This window comes from Zootoca vivipara, chromosome 8, assembly GCF_963506605.1.
Source record: "Zootoca vivipara chromosome 8, rZooViv1.1, whole genome shotgun sequence".
In the NCBI taxonomy this organism is placed as follows: Eukaryota; Metazoa; Chordata; class Lepidosauria; order Squamata; family Lacertidae; genus Zootoca; species Zootoca vivipara.
In genome coordinates, this window is record NC_083283.1 from 49,001,522 (window position 1) to 49,016,907 (window position 15,386).

Consider the following 15,386-nt stretch of genomic DNA (forward strand, 5'->3'; position numbering starts at 1 on the left):
TGATTTTTATTTCAACCCAGGATACTGCATTGTTCTCCAATAGTTTGTGCAGCATGGACTCATTGGAAGGCCTATCCAAATTCGGCCTGCAATTCCTGCAGGTTTGTGTAACACCACTTCTCCACACAAATCTCCTTTGTTGGACTGAGTTATAAAGTGTGAGGACTGAAAAGGATTTCCTCCTCTTTGTCTAACCCTAACAATTTGTGAAGACTTTGGACCAACCCACATGAACACTTTTTCGCAGTATTGCTGTTTCTTGCTTTTATATTAGGCTCGCACTGCATGCCCCAATCTTTCTCTGTCAATTTCCATGTGAACCACACACATGCTGCTATTAGTACGTAATAGTAGTAGTAGTGATGATGGGCATAGATGCCAAGTCTCCCGTTTTCACCGGGAAAACCCGTTTTTTCTTACCTTTTCCCGGTGGTCCCCCGTATCACTTCGTCTCCCGTTTTTCTCCATTATTTTCTCCTGCTGGCGGCCATTTTTTTCTTTCCGATTTGCCCTACTATGGGCACCAAAAATGGCTGCCGCCAGCTTCAAAAGTCACATCTACGCATGTCCGGAAGTGCACAGACGTGACCTCCGGTGTTGGCGACGGCCATTTTGGTGCCCATAGATGGGCGAAGCGACACCGGAAGTTTCGTTGACGCAACTTCCGGTGTAAAATGGCTGCCGGTCCCGGATTCTGCAGTCCGGAACTTGGAAGGTAAGATGATGGGTCGTTCAGTACTGTACTAGTTCAGTAGCCTTTTACCCACCTTCCTCCCCACTTCATTTTTAACTTCAGAGGTAGGATAGTATGAGTCTCCACAAACATCCCACCCCCTCAGCAAAGTAATTGCATGGCGGGGGAAGGAGCTGCCCATCCATATACAGTGGTACCTCTGCTTAAGAACTTAATTCGTTCCGGAGGTCCGTTCTTAACCTGAAACTGTTCTAAACCTGAGGTAACACTTTAGCTAATGATGGCCTCCCACTGCCGCCGCCACGTGATTTCTGTTCTCATCCTGAAGCCAAGTTCTTAACCTGAGGTACTATATCTGGGTTAGTGGAGTCAAACCTGAAGCGTCTGTAACCCAAGGTACCACTGTACATACAGCCATATCTGCAGATCCAACCTCTCCCTATGTAGGACGATGCAGAGATCACAGTCTCCATTAACTAGCATTAACTGTCTATGCATTCATGTATGCGATTTTAAAAAAGTGACCTTTCAAGTGCCACCTACTTCCCACATTGCAAGATAAAGAAAAATGTCACAGTATCCTTCACAGCAATATGTAGCAGGGAATCGCATTATGAACAAAGGCAATCCTTACAGGGTTTCCCATGAGCAGCAACTACATTCGTGAAAAATATTAGTACAGTGATGCCTTGCAGACAAAAACGGGCTTCAATGTGGATTGCACCCTCACATATCAGCTACTAATTATTAATTTAATCAAATAGCAAAGCACAGCAGGACTGCAATTAACAACAACAAAAGAAGAAACCTTGCCATTTCAATTTCTCCTTGCCATTTCAATTTCTCAGGAACTTCAAACGAAATATTTGAAAGAAATTGGGAAGAAGAGGATGGGAGAAACTACCTTCAGATTATTCAAAAGCTTTAGTCAGTGATAGACTTATTTGGTAGTCTGCATGCAGCCTACCTTGTTTCTCTAACAGAAGCTTCAAAATCATGCAACTGTCTGAAAGTGCTTCAACTTTTAAACAAACACACATTGGCAGTAGTGAAAACATGTTCTATCTATTATATGAAAACAAACTTTTATTTATAGTTATAAAATAGACAGGCCTCCAAAGTGGCACACACTGCCTTATGTGCTATATAAGCAGTTTACAAACAGTATTGTAAGTCGCCTGCTATGGTTAAAAGTGTATTGCTCTCTAGAGACGGATTGCTTATGCACTTTAATCCATAGACCAGACTACATCTCACATGTGGTCTCCGAGAAAGCAGGCAGGATGGGTTTAAGTCATGAATTATTCATCTGCTCTCATCAGAACAAAAGGTACATTGAACTACATATCAGTGTGGGAGGTGTAAGAAATTCTAGTTGTAAATGTCAAAGAGAAGGATACGGAAGGCATAAAAGAGGATGTCAAAAGTGAGCATGTCAGCAGATGCACTTACATGCATCTAGAAAATCAATTGGCAACATTGCACAAAGGCAAAAAGCTGACAGAAGAGCAGTGTACAACAGCAAAAGCTCACAGACCTTCATAATCTGCTTCCGCATATCATCAATACATCATGGCCCTAAAAACCAAACACTCAAGGGCTAAAAGCCACAAGAGGTGCAATCCATCCTACTCCTTTGCTAGCACCTCTTTCACATACAACACAACCTGCTCCTTTTCTTTTTCAGCACTCACACTTTCCTTCCCACACCTCCACCTCAGCTAAGCAGGACGGGGCTAGAGATACTGTTTTACAATTGTAGAAGGGGTAACTATAGCTCAGCCCCATGAGATCTGGTCTCTGGGGATCTGCAGGATTCCATCTTGTCCCCTGCATTATTCAGCAACTACACAGAACTATTCCATAGGGGTTTTGGTCTACTGTTGCAGCATTTCCCTAAACTGTGTGTTCCTGCTTGTTGGACAAATAAAAGTTTTTAGCAAATTATGGTTGTTAAACACACAAAAGTTGAGGTGGAGTAGGCAACCTCAGAGACACTCCAGGTTAGGCCAACACGAGCAGCTCCTCCCTTTACACCAGAAGCGGAGTACCTCAGGCCTGGAGAAATAATGTGGCCTCCAGGCTTCTCTGCACCCACCCCAAGTGCTTTCACCCAGATGGATTGTGCTTCTTCCTTGTCTGGATAGAGGATGAAGAGGTGTGTGTGTGTGTGTGTGTGTGTGTGTGTGTGTGTGTGTGTGTGTGTGACTAGAAACCTCTGACTTTTGTATGGCTGGAATGTAGCCTACTGTACAAAGGCCAGATTACTTTGCCCGCTTTTGCTTTTGACCCTGCCCACTACATGGATGCACCTCACAGATGGATGCAGCAACCTGTGCAAAAATAGGGCCTTTGGGCTCAAAAATGTCCCTACCTATGGCATATCCAGGCGTAATGCCTTAAGAGGGCTACAGAACGTAGTAACACATACACACAAGCCTCTGAGATCATCATCTGGGGCCCTTCTTCATGTGCCCCCCTCCCCGAGGTCCAGAGAGAAGCAACAAGAGAACAGGCTTTTTCTGCAGTGGCTTGTGGAATGCTCTCCCCAGGGAGGTTCAGGTGGCCCCTTCATTACTCATCTTTAAGTGCCAGGTGAAAATGTTCAACCAGGCCTTGGGCTGATTAACATCCAATACCCTTTTAAAAATGTGTTTGGGGGAGGAGAGGAGGTTTGTGTTTTTTTGTTCTCGTTTTTATCATGTATTTTGTGTTTTTATGTTGTCTTTTATGTTGTGAACTGCCAAGATCTACTGATAAAGGCCGGTATAAAAAATATAATACTGTAAATAAATTAAAGTAAATCAAATGGGTATAAGAAATGCTACCATTAGGACACATGGTAGTTTTAAATTCTACCATACCTACCTTCACTTTTCCATAGAAGCTGACTACTTAAGTAATCATCAGGTTTTCCACTCATTTATACCAAGCAGAAGAAAAGCAGAAGAAACAGCAGCAACAGAAGTATCAGTTGTCCCACCGCATCTCTGCTCATTTAGTTTTAACCAAAACATGCAGAGAGATTGCTTCCACTTAACATGATAGCATTTCTGGCATTGAGCCTGAATACAAACACAATAGCTTTATCACCTACCAATTTGCTTGCCATTGTTAGGTAATTGGACAGTATGGTAAGAGACAGCAACTGATGACTGATCTATGAGGCTGGTTTCACACATGCAAATTATTGATACATGACACCAAACATCTGCACTCAGGTGTACAAATGCAAGCCACTTCAGTTAAAAATTGGTAACATTATTGCTGCTTCAATGCAGGGGTGCCAACTTGAATAAACTATTGTCAGAGCCCATGTAAGCCCCACCCCATCCCACATAATTGATCACATGATTCTGCACACATAAACACCATCTGAATGGCAAAGCTCATCAACTTTGGGGGTACCAGCTCCCTCAAATATTTTATTGGGGAGGGCAAAGCCCCCTTGGCCCTAGGAGCTGGCTCCTATGCTTCAATGGAACATGACAACAGTGTATAATCAAACAAGACAGAAATGCTTAAACCCAGCTAAAGAGCCTTCTAAAGATTATGACAATCTTTTTTTAATAACTATTTTATAAACAAGGATCAAAGGAACAATAAATGATACAAATAAATAGACCACGTCTTCTCATGCCATTTGTTGCTACGGTATGAGCTATGTTAATCCTCTCATGAAGATAAGATGGAAGGGGAAGCCCCAATAATATTTAATTCCTGCTACTTGCCATTTAATTGTACAAGCACATATTGTTTGTGTGTGTGTGTGTGTGTGTGTGTGTGTGTGTGTGTGTGTGTGTGTGTTTCAAAACCAAGATCACCATAACAGGGCTGTTTTTATATGTTATGGATATAAGTGTGCATGCACACAAAAGCTCATACCAATGACAAACTTAGTTGGTCTCTAAGGTGCTACTGGAAGGAATTTTCTTATTTTGTTTTGGGACCCTTGTACCTACGGGACCGCCTCTCCTGGTATGCCCCGTGGAGGACCTTAAGGTCCACAAACAACAATATTCTGGAGATCCCGAGCCATAAGGTGGCTAGATTGGCCTCTATTAGGGCCAGGGCCTTTTCAGTATTGGCCCCAACTTGGTGAAACGCTCTTTCACAGGAGACCAGGGCCCTGTGGGATTTTTCATCTTTCCGCAGGGCCTGCAAGACAGAGCTGTTCCATATGGCCTTTGGGTTGAACTTAGTCTGACCCCTGTTTTTTTCCTCCCTCATGGCTTGGATTTATGGACTACTTAAAATGAGGCTGCATTTTAAAATTCAATACTGTATTTTAATCTGTATTTTAATCAATTGCTTTTTATGTTTTATTGTAATTTTATTGGTGTGAGCCGCCCTGAGCCCGTTTTGACTGGGGAGGGCGGGGTATAAATAAATTATTATTATTATTATTATTATTATTATTATTATTAATTAGGTTCCTCAGTTTGTTCCACATTTCCTCCTTCCCCCAATGGGCAAAGCAGACAATTATATTACTGGGGCTGAGGGAAAGAGTTCCCTCCCCCAGTTTGGGTCCAAGTACTCTGTATGCCCATTCAAAATCATCAGCAGAGATTATCAGGTCTGGAAACAGTGATTTAAGCCACAAGGCAATAAATTGCACAGGAACATTCTATTCCATTGCCTCCAAAAAAGAACAGAAAAGAAAAGAAAACCTAAATTATTTCTCCTATTTCGATTTCCTGCATCTTCAAACTTGTTGTGTATATCTAAATTTTCTTTTTTGTAATTTTTGCTCTTTTTGTCATGGATACAGCATACTGTACTTCTTTTGTTGCTGTATTGTTTATGTTAAAGAGTCAAGCCTCATGTTTCATTGGAAGCATTAGTTATTTCCAAGTTGTTGTTTTTACCAAGCTCCTTTATGTATGCTTGTGCTACAAATTCTTTTCTTAAGATATTGTTACAATTTTCTTTTTCCAACAAGAAAGGACCTCATTCGAGAGGGGTGCCATCTAGCTTGTGGCCTACATTAGTGTCCATGTTGAAGTGAGCCTTCTATTTCCAGGCAGGAAGAACTGTGTGAAGTCTTTTATTTTCAGCTTTTCTGAATCCTTTTGTTCCCGTCTCTGGTAGCGCTGTGGAGGACGGGGGTGGCACTGTGGTCTAAACCACAGAGCCTAGGGCTTGCCGATCAGAAGGGCGGCGGTTCGAATCCCCGCAACAGGGTGAGCTCCCGTTGCTCGGTCCCAGCTCCTGCCCACCTAGCAGTTTGAAAGCACGTCAAAGTGCAAGTAGATAAATACAGTCATGCCTCAGTACGCCTCGGTTTGAGTACTTTCAGTTTAAGTACTCCGCGGACCCGTCTGGAACGGATTAATCCACTTTCCATTACTTTCAATGGAAAGTTCACTTCAGGTCAAGTACGCTTCAGGTTAAGTACAGACTTCCGGAACCAATTGTGTACTTAAACTGAGGTACCACTGTAGGTACCGCTCTGGCGGGAAGGTAAACGGCATTTCTATGCGCTGCTCTGGTTCGCCAGAAGCGCCTTAGTCATGCTGGCCACATGACCCGGAAGCTGTCTGCGGACAAACACTGGCTCCCTCAGCCTATAGAGCGAGATGAGCGCCGCAACCCCAGAGTCGTCTGCAACTGGACCTAACAGTCAGGGGTACCTTTACCTTCAATGTTTTGGGGAGTTTTTTTAGACAGCAGGGGCTTTTGCTCCAAGCTGTTTTTCTATGGCCACCTTCTTTCCTGAGCAATAAGCTTTGAAGTCTTGTGTATCACTCCGACAGATGCAACATTGGCTTATGTGCCCAATTCATCCATCAAAGAAATGATACATACAGTAATCTCTTCTAATGAGTCTGATAACAGATTTCCTGCTTCACTACAGTATTTGGAACAGTTATTCAAATTCAAGAGACTGGGCAGGTACACAGAGCAGGAAAACTCAGGTAGTGAGGTATGTGTATGCACACCAGAGCTTCATTTCCATGAACACAAATGAGAACAAATAGCTTCATCTCATTTCAGTGGCATTTATACTATTACGGACATCTAAAATGCAAAACTTACTTCTAGTTCGGACTTGCTATCTCACATTCTGGAGTTTATATTTTGTCAATAATGTGCCAATGTGTTTTAATTGTTATCACCCATCCTGGGACCTTAGGGCGAAGGGTGGTAAATAATTAATCATCATAATAATGATATTAAGAATAATGCACGCCTTCAGCCTATTATCAAAAGGGGAGTTCAGCTAGGTAAACATTTTTAAATAGCAAATGAGTTTCATGTCTATTTCCTCTTAAAAATGGCTTGGTACAAAAGACAATAATACCTTTTATAGCTATTAGAAGAAAAGCCCAAGAGTGAGGTTTAGAGTATTAATGAAAAAGCCACTTCTCTGAACATCTGGGGGCATTTAACCTTCCTCTCTCTGCTCTCACCTGCCATTTTTTTCCTTCCTAATATAACTCGTGCTACATAATGATAGTTGAGTTAATGTTTCTCAGCCTATTCCCCATATAGAATTACCATCCCTAGATCCTTAAAGAACATGTAGATCATCCCACAACCCTTATTAGCCCCCATCATTTCCTCCCAAAGCACAGATCAAATTAACAACTTATCCCATTCCTTGGCTCTCACCCAAAACATATTCTACATTGGGCCTTCTTAACTATTACACAAAGTATGTTTTATTGCCTCACAAAGCCTGGGAAGATTCCACATTCAATTAAAAGCAGGATCTCCCAGTTCTGTCACTGATTCCTCTCCACGGTCATAGGGACAGCACAAACCCACTCCACCTTCCCATATGCCATTACATCCAGGGGGAAAATGCTCTCTGAACAATACTCAACTCAACAGCTCGGCAATCCATCTTCAGAATATACACTCCAGCAGCTCAATGAGTTTCCTCAAGCATAGTATGCTCCAGGGCTCACCTGGGATGACTGTCATCCCTGCTCTTTTTAAAATCTCACTTGGTGGGATGGTTTACAAGTCTGACGGGCAGCAGCTTTCCAGAGTTTCACAGAGGGATCTCTCCAAGCCCAACCTGGAAATGTGAGGGTGTAAGTTACCTAGAACCATCGAGATGGCTGAGATTTGGTTTCTACCCACCCCTGGTTTTTATGCTTTCAGAAAAGCCATCTTTGGCTGCCAGTCCAAGACTGAGACTTTTCCAGGTTTCCCTGCTGCCTCTCCCTTTCCTGCCTGTGTCAGATCCACAGGGATAAACAGGGAAAAGGAACATGGTGGAAAAACTTGAGAGTCTCAACAGCAACAACCAAAAGCAATATTAATGGGGGTTTTTAAGTGTAAAAAATGGATGTGTAGGGAAGAACCACCAAGCCATGCCCACCTCATCTTAAATGAAAGTGAAACTCAAGCTCAAAATTCACAGAAATTTCACCTTCCCTGAAACTTATTGAAGAATAGCCCTTTACAGAGGGGACAAACGGCCTGATGAAAACAGCAGAAATGTTCTGTTTACCATTAGTTTTAGCTGTTTTATAGCAACTAAATAATATGCATCCTTGTTTGGGAAGTATATGCATTAAACCAAGAAAATTTAATTTGGATTGTTCTCTCATTAGGGGGGACGGACTTCAAATTAGTCTATCCTAGATAAAAATAGACATGATAGGTCAATAGTCAAGTAAAGCACTTTAAAACACTGATTTAAATCCCATACTAACTGCAGGATTCACTGCTAATTGCTAGTCAATGATGATCAATCTCACTGTCTAGTTCACAAAGAAAATGGCACCTAACCAAATTAGCTAATATCCTAGGTCAGGCTTCCACAAACTCGGCCCTCCAGATGTTTTGAGTCTACAATTCCCATCATCCCTGACCACTGGTCCTGCTAGCTAGGGATCATGGGAGTTGTAGGCCAAAAACATCTGGAGGCCCGAGTTTGAGGAAGCCTGTCCTAGATGCACGTTCAGACCCATCATATGAAACCGCTCTTACAGCAAGACATCACTGCTGCGGAATGCAGATAGGTGGGTTACATATTAGAACAAAAAGAAGACTGGGATGTCAGAAAGAAGACTAATTAAGACTCTCCCAAAGGGATGAACTGAATGTAAAAAGAAGGGATTAAATAGAAATATTTACCTCCATGATGAGAAGTGTTGCTGGTCTTATCAAATTGTTTTACTTCTCTCAAAATTCCTTGGATACCTCTCTGATGTAGAAACTTTAATAGTCACTCCAAACTTTAGGTAAAACTTAGTTCCCATGTATTAATAACTACCACTGCATATGGAATTTATTGATGAGATCCAAATGTGTAGAGGCAATCCAGTGCTAATGAGAGGCAGATAATGATACCAACAAAACAGCTTGAGCAGGTGCAGACAACGTCATCAGGTCAACCCAGCCCCAAACGGGAACTGGAATGAGAGCACACCTGTGCATACCACCCACTCAATGCACCCTTCCCACCTCCAACATTCCTGTATGTCCACATAGGGAAGACACACCCAAAATTGGCCTTTATTCACAACATTTAAAACACATAGCCTGGAAATCAGTGGCTCAGCTGAGGGCTATCTTCAGCACTATAGTAAGATCAGGTGTGCAGTAATCCCATTATATTTTTTCTCTTTTCAACAACACTTCTTTTACTTCTAAATTTCTCAAGTGTCTTGACTGAGCATGAACCTCCAATATTGCCACAAAAATTGACAGCAACTCTAATACATTTAATGAAAGACCAGATGTTCGTCAAATCAAGTACCTGTTTTACTAAGCTATACTCCCTCCTAAAACAACCAAAGAAAATGCAAACCCTGTATCCTGGAAGGAAAAAAGCAAGCTATTTTATAAGGCAACTGTTAACTAAATAAACCATTAACAATAAATTGAACTAATAAATCATTGATCTGCACCACAGCATATCTTCAGCATCTAGGACCCAGGGCCGAGGCTTCTGTCCATAAATCAGTCTCTACTTTTATGTTTGTCCATGCCTCCTGCAGCTTCCTTTCAGGCTCTTGGTAAAACAAAGAGCTTCATTTTCTGGGGGTGGGGGAGGATGGCAGCACCCAAAACATGGGACCAGACAGTGTGCACACTTTAGAAGGCCAGTTCTAAATTATATGCCACATGTTACCTGCTTTTATTCTTGTACAGCAAGTCTTAAAGCCTATCAGTCTCCATTATAATAGTGGGACTAAACTGGTGCCAGTCCAAAGAGTTTGGCTTTAACTGGGTTGTACATTGGACTGCCATCAACTTGGAGTTTGCTTTCACAAGCTGAGAATTGTTTACAGGCCTACTGCATAAACAAAAAATGCAGTTTAAATCTCTTGGATACATACATTATTCCACAGAGTAGCCAGCTGCCTCTCATTACCAATTTCTATATAGAAATGGGGCCCATCCCCATTGCATTCGGATAAAATCCAAATGTGCAATATCACGTGAAAAAGGAATTACAGACACAAAGAAAGAGCAATTGGGATCAGAAGGGTCCTTAAGAGAACTTATTTACAGGCTCACAAGGAGCCAGTTTATGCAGAACAGCTTTGCCACTGTACATCTCTCGAGAAGCTGATCTGAACATGCTTTCTTGCATTCATTCCAATGAGACATAAGCACCTCGAACTTCTATGCCCCCCAGAGCAACTAACAAAGGCAGGTGCTTATGTTAACTACTATTGTGATCAGGTAATCACAAGTAAATTAGTCCTCAAGAAAAAGCACAAATGTAGCACAACATAGCTCAAATGATGGACCTGGCAAGCTACTTACCTGGAAGCAAAATAAAAAGATTCCTTCCAGTAGCACCATAGAGACCAACTAAGTTTGTCATTAGTGTGAGCTTTCGTGTGCATGCACACTTCTTCAGATACACTGAAACAGAAGTCACCAGACCCTTATATATAGTGAGAGGGGTATTACTCAAAACGGTGGTGGAAATGGAAGCAGTTGTTGCTCATGTCCAGATAAATGGTCTACTGCAAGACTGAGATAACTGCAAGGAAACAGAGCTAGGAAAGAATACAGAGCTAGGAAATAATGCTTTAAATGTATTGTGTGAATGTGGTCTCTTTCACTGGGAGATAACTGTCAGAAGACTATGGAACCACATCAGCTACCCTAACTTCATAGGTGGTCATGTGTGTTTACATAAAGTTCACATTTCACACCTGAAAGGTAGATGGGGGAAATTGAAATATTATGCATTTTGGAGATGACAGAACTGAGATGTAAAAGATTGCCTGGCTCAGAAATCAGAACAGACTTGAAAACAATTGGTGTGTTTCATACAGAAATGGAAAAGGCAAAAGGGATCAAATGGAGGAATGTGTCTGTGTAGATGTTACAAATCATTTTTCTATAAAGGAAGCAAATGCAAGACAAAGTGCCTTTTGGAGATGAATGATTTCTTCAGGAGTACTTCAGGCAATGGCATTTCCCAGATAACAAATGAATAAAACAACAATTACAATTAAGTCCAAGGCTAATAGCAAGCAGCTTTGGGTAGCCTCCAAGGTTTATGTATGAGTTATGGGGAATCCTGGAGACTTGATTTAGAAGGTACTTGGGGAGAATAAAAGCACTGAAACCTGGGCAACAGCCTTGACAACCTCATCCAGCTGCTTCAGCTGCTGAAAGCCTGTAATATTTGGGATGGTTTCCACAAGTGAACAGAAATAATTAGGAAGGCGTTTTAATGAGATCCAGATCATCAGGATTTGCAATCCCGTGGTCAGAGGAAGGCAAGGTTGCACTTCCCACTTCAGGCACAGGAAACATGGCTCTTGTGGCAGGAGCTCCACCTCAAGGGTGCATTTCGCCAAGTCACTCCTGAGAAGTGTTTGGCTCATTTTATTAGAGCCAACTCTCCATGCTAGTGCCATGAAACTATGCTGCTAAACTAGTCTGATCCACCCTCCTTAATATTACAATGGCCTTTAACAGGGTTCTAAACTAGGCAATATTCAGATGCTAACCTCGCTAGATAGCAATTCACACAATCTGTAAAAAAAAGAAAAGATTGGCAGTTCAGGACACTGGTGTTAAGTTGCAAGTGAGTCCAGATGATAATAACAGCAGGCATATCACAGTAGTTTTTAGCCTGTTAATGAATACGGTTGATTATTTAACTAGAAAAACGGATTCCTGGGTTAATAGTATCTATTCATCTACACTTGTTCTGAAGACACTGGGAGCACCATTTTCTAAAGGAGAGGATTGAGAGCTTATCAGCACAGCACATACACTCTGGTCCCCACCCCTCTGCGCCACAGAGATACGAAAGCAAATGTTTAAAAGCCGGGGGAAAACAAACCCACCCCAAAACTTTCATGATTTTAATTGTGCCTTGACCAGCTACACCGTTATAGAATGCTTTAGTTTTGCAGGCAGCTTGGCCTCAACTTTGTGATCCAGCTCATGGAAACCACAAGATTTTGGGGCACTGGGGTGTTTTTTCTATTAAAGATGTGACATTTAGCTGGTTTTAGTATCATCCATTGAAGAATATTTGCCCATTTACTGGAACTACTGTGAAATTCAGTGAGGGCACATAATTTTTCATGCTCTCTTCCTATGTGTCAAAACAAAATAGTTTAGAAAGGTGAAGCAGCATCTGATGACTGGGTGTGAGGGGGCAGCTTCTACATGCCTCAAAGGACTCAACTCTTGGAGGAGGTTATCCAGAAAGTTAGAAGTTACTCAGCATAGATGCATCCCTTTGCAGATTTCCCAACCAACAGGGAAATCAGTGGCACCACCTAATTATGTGGGCAATGTGTTTGAGACACCAATACTTTGAAACAGAACGGAGTATCTAAACTGGATTTATAATTACAGAGTGCCAGGTGAATGGAATGTGCTCCCACAGACTTTAAGTCACAGGCATTACCAGGTCCATAAACAGTAAATAAGGAACCAAGAGTTACCAAAAGCTTAATCTGTAACAAATATCAGTGCTCCATGTGTTACTCTCCATCTGAATATTTAGACTAGGCATGATCTTAAATCCTGGACACAATTCTTAATTCTTTTTCTGCATTGTACTAACAGACCACAATAATCCTGGTGGTATTTCAATTTTAGGCAAAGTTCATTCACCAGCTGTTATTTGATTCATTCTCTTGCATGCAGTATTTCTGTCCTGTAATATATGAAGTGTGATCCTAAACTCAACTCACTGAGTTCAATGGGTCTTACTCCACAGTAAGTGTGCTAGGGACTTCAACCTAAAAGATGAACATTTATTTATTCAGATTCTTGTTTTGTCAATAAGGTGGACGTAGATTAATATTAATTGCTGGTGACAGTCTAAAATAATTTCCCTTTGGTCATACAAGGGAACTAGAACCAACTTTTCCTCTGCTTGAAACATAACCAACTTGGGGTTTTTTGGGTTTTTTTTAAACTAGATTTTGTTTTCAGGTAAGAAAAAACCCAAACATATGTAAAATATGCTTTTCATGTAAAGGCCATTTTTTAAGGTGTGGCCTTAAAACAGAACTATGATCTTTAGGAATCAATGGTGCATGCATACTTCCCAGAAAATGCAAAAAAATGTATTTTTTCACTTCTTAATATGCAACTGTGCTTTAAGCTGTAGGAGAGTATGCAGCAAATCGGGTTAAATTCTGTACAGGTTTAGGCTGCAGCCTTATACACTGGCGAATGTCCCATTATACTGAATGGGACTTACTCCTGTCTGTGCATGTGTAGGATTTTATTAAGTTGAACAGATCTTTTCACCCTGCCAACTATTTAAATACTAATGCTACAATTCTTTACATACTAACCTGGGAGTAAATCCAACTAAATTCAAGGAGACTTACTTCTGAGTAGACATGGAAAGGGTTGCACTACAAATCAGTTTTGAAAGTGCGTAAGTTTCTATTTAATTTGACATACATTGGGTGCAATGCTTCTTTCAGATCAGGTGGAGTAAAACTGAAAAGTTTGAAGAGAAAAGGCAGAGGCCACTGCATTAAAATAAGGCTATTCTTAAATAATATGTATGGCGTAAGTGATATAGTATTCATCCCTGTAAAACAAAAGGTGCCTCAGTTTTAGAGGAAAAAAATATCCAATATGTGTATTACATTCAAGAAAGAGACTTTAAGACCACCTACTTCCAGAATAACGGTCTTACATTACCCGCACCCCACTATCACCCCCTCTGTCCCAGCAAGAAAAAACTCCGCATACCAGTGACTAGACAGATGGGAAGTAGTAGTCTGAAGATCAATCCACACACCACTTCTGTTGCCATCGCTGGGAGATGGGACCAATTCGAGTCTTGGCGAAACAAAGGAGGACAGGATCACTTGCAATGTCACCAGGCGCCAGCTCCTATCTTCGAGGGCCACCCTTGTCCGGGGCTGGAGCAAACGAGCATTCTCTCTGCGAGTCCTGCAGGCTTCTTCTCAAGAGCCCTTCGACATCTCCGGAGCAGCCCGTCCAAAAAGCAACAAAAAGCCCAACAACTCCGAAGTGAGGCTAGCAAGATCAGCTTCTTAAGGCTTCCAACTCAAGGCGCACCGTTTCTCTTGCAGAGGAAAGTCTTTAGTTTGTTCACTTGAGAACATTTTGCTCCAGCCCTCATCGGGGCGGACGTGAGGTGGGGGTGGGGGTGGGGGTTATCGCCTTGAGCGCTGCCTTAGATTAGCTCAAACCGAGCCGTCTCTTTCGCGCATGGCTGAGTCTGTCCCGGATCCTCACAGTTCACGCGCGAGATTCCCAGACATAACAAGAGCCGCCCCGTCGGGGACCAGCAGAACTTCGGGCGCTCCGAGCGAGGCGCCACCAAACTGTCCCGAGCGTCTAGGCGGGAGGCATCGCGGGAGCGTCGAAAGCTGCCCAGCGGCCAGCTCTCCCTTGTGCGCTCGCTTGGTCTCAGGCGAGAACACCGCGTCTTCTCAGCCGCGAAGCTCCCGTCCAGCCGCCACAGCCCGGGGCTTTGCCTACACCACCTCAATGAAACTTGGAGTGACCCAGCCCCCTCGGCGGGGCGGGCCAGACGGGGCGGGATGGAGCGGCCCCGAACCAATCGCGGAAAAGACGCCGAGGAAGGCCGGAGTTTCAGGCGGCTGAGGAGGCGGCAAGCCCGCCTTCTCCAGCAGCTCCGCCTTCGCCCAGAACGCTCGCAGGAGATTCCCTGACGGGACTAATTACGAGCCAGGTGTTGTCCAGAGAGAGCGGCTTGCTCCCGGTCAGGAGAGCGGGTGTATTGTCTCCTGTCGTCGCCCGCGCATTCCTCCGCGCCTGGCCGCCGCTAGAGAAAGGAGCCCGCGAGTGGGCTGAGGCCGCGAATTGCGCGCGCTTTCTCTCCTAGTGGAGTGTAGCTCGCGCCCTGCCGCCGCGTTGCCGAGGGAGCTTCAGCCTCTGCCCGCGCTTCCGTCCTCGCAGCTGGAGAGGGCAGGTGTGCAAGTGGCCAGGCGGCGGCAGCCGCTCCTGCAGGGCACGGCCGGCTCATTCTTACTCCCAAGTAAATGTACCTAGGATTGCACAGTTGAATTGTGGTCTTTAGAGAAGCATTGTAAAATATAATTTTAAAGTGAGTGTTGGTATAATATGTAATATGTGCTTAGTTTTTTTTAACTATTTAGATACTATTTTTTTATTTATTTTTTTTTAAAGTATGAAGAATTCACATGTCTGGCTGGCCAAAACTGGAAGCTGAAATAATACATTGGCAATAGACTTCACTTAAGCTATCCTCTGTAACTAGACA

General features: G+C 42.9%; 1 protein-coding gene across 5 annotated transcripts in view; it reads right to left on the reverse strand.

Moving 5' to 3' along the window:
• The window catches only part of PIEZO2 (piezo type mechanosensitive ion channel component 2), a 224,260-nt gene extending 209,645 nt beyond the window's left edge, over positions 1 to 14,615 (reverse strand). For all 5 annotated transcript variants that reach the window (XM_035124931.2, XM_035124936.2, XM_035124937.2 and 2 more), the window contains exon 1: positions 13,862 to 14,615. In XM_035124931.2, coding sequence (XP_034980822.2) covers positions 13,862 to 13,925 — 64 coding nt within the window. In that variant the 5' untranslated portion in view covers positions 13,926 to 14,615. The remainder of the gene's footprint in view (positions 1 to 13,861) is intronic.
• Positions 14,616 to 15,386: the final 771 nt, after the last annotated feature.